Genomic DNA, 692 nt, shown 5'->3' with positions numbered 1-692 from the left:
CTGAGAGGGTTTTGTCCCCCCAGGTGCAGGAGTTCGAGCACATCAACGGCCGCTGGTCCCTGTGTTGGTTTTGGGGTCCCTGTGTTGTTTTTGGGGTCCCTGAGAGGGTTTTGTCCCCCCAGGTGTAGGAGTTCGAGCACATCAACAGCCGCTGGTCCTTGTGTTGTTTTTGGGGTCCCTGTGTTGTTTTTGGGATCCCTGAGAGGGTTTTGGGGTTACAGGTGCAGGAGTTCGAGCACATCAACGGCCGCTGGTCCCTGTGGGGGTTTTGGGGTTTCTGTGGTTCCCTGTGAGGGTTTTGGGGTCCCTGTGGTTCCTGTGGTTCCCTGTGTTGTTTCTGGGGTCCCTGAGAGGGTTTTGCTCCCCCAGGTGCAGGAGTTCGAGCACATCAATGGCCGCTGGTCCCTGCCCGAGCTGGCCCCGGAGCCCAGCGCCGACTCCAAGCGCTCGTCCCGCGCCTCCTCCCCCGCCAAAACCGGCCCCCCCAGCCCCGAACAGAGCGGCCCCCCCAGCCCCGGACCCCCCACGCCCGGTACGGGGGGGACACGGCCACGGGGGGGGCAGGGGGGACAGGGATGGGGACAGGAATGGGGTCAGGGGGACAGGGATGGGGTCAGGGGGACAGGGATGGGGACAGAGGGACATGGAGACAGGGATGGGGGCAGGAATGGGGTCAGGGGGATAGGGATGGG

The 692-nt window shown here is 64.5% G+C and overlaps 1 protein-coding gene across 1 annotated transcript in view; it reads left to right on the top strand.

Moving 5' to 3' along the window:
• Positions 1-294: 294 nt before the first annotated feature.
• Positions 295-692, top strand: part of LOC113981223 (chromodomain-helicase-DNA-binding protein 3-like) — a gene marked incomplete at both ends in the record, with an annotated part of 4,358 nt that continues 3,960 nt past the window's right edge. The window contains one exon of the mRNA XM_027708510.1: positions 295-532. Within this exon, the coding sequence (XP_027564311.1) occupies positions 295-532 (238 nt within the window). The remainder of the gene's footprint in view (positions 533-692) is intronic.

The sequence above is a fragment of the Neopelma chrysocephalum genome, unplaced genomic scaffold, assembly GCF_003984885.1.
Source record: "Neopelma chrysocephalum unplaced genomic scaffold, ASM398488v2 Primary Assembly neopelma1_96275, whole genome shotgun sequence".
In the NCBI taxonomy this organism is placed as follows: Eukaryota; Metazoa; Chordata; class Aves; order Passeriformes; family Pipridae; genus Neopelma; species Neopelma chrysocephalum.
This window is presented reverse-complemented; position numbering and strand designations above follow the sequence as displayed.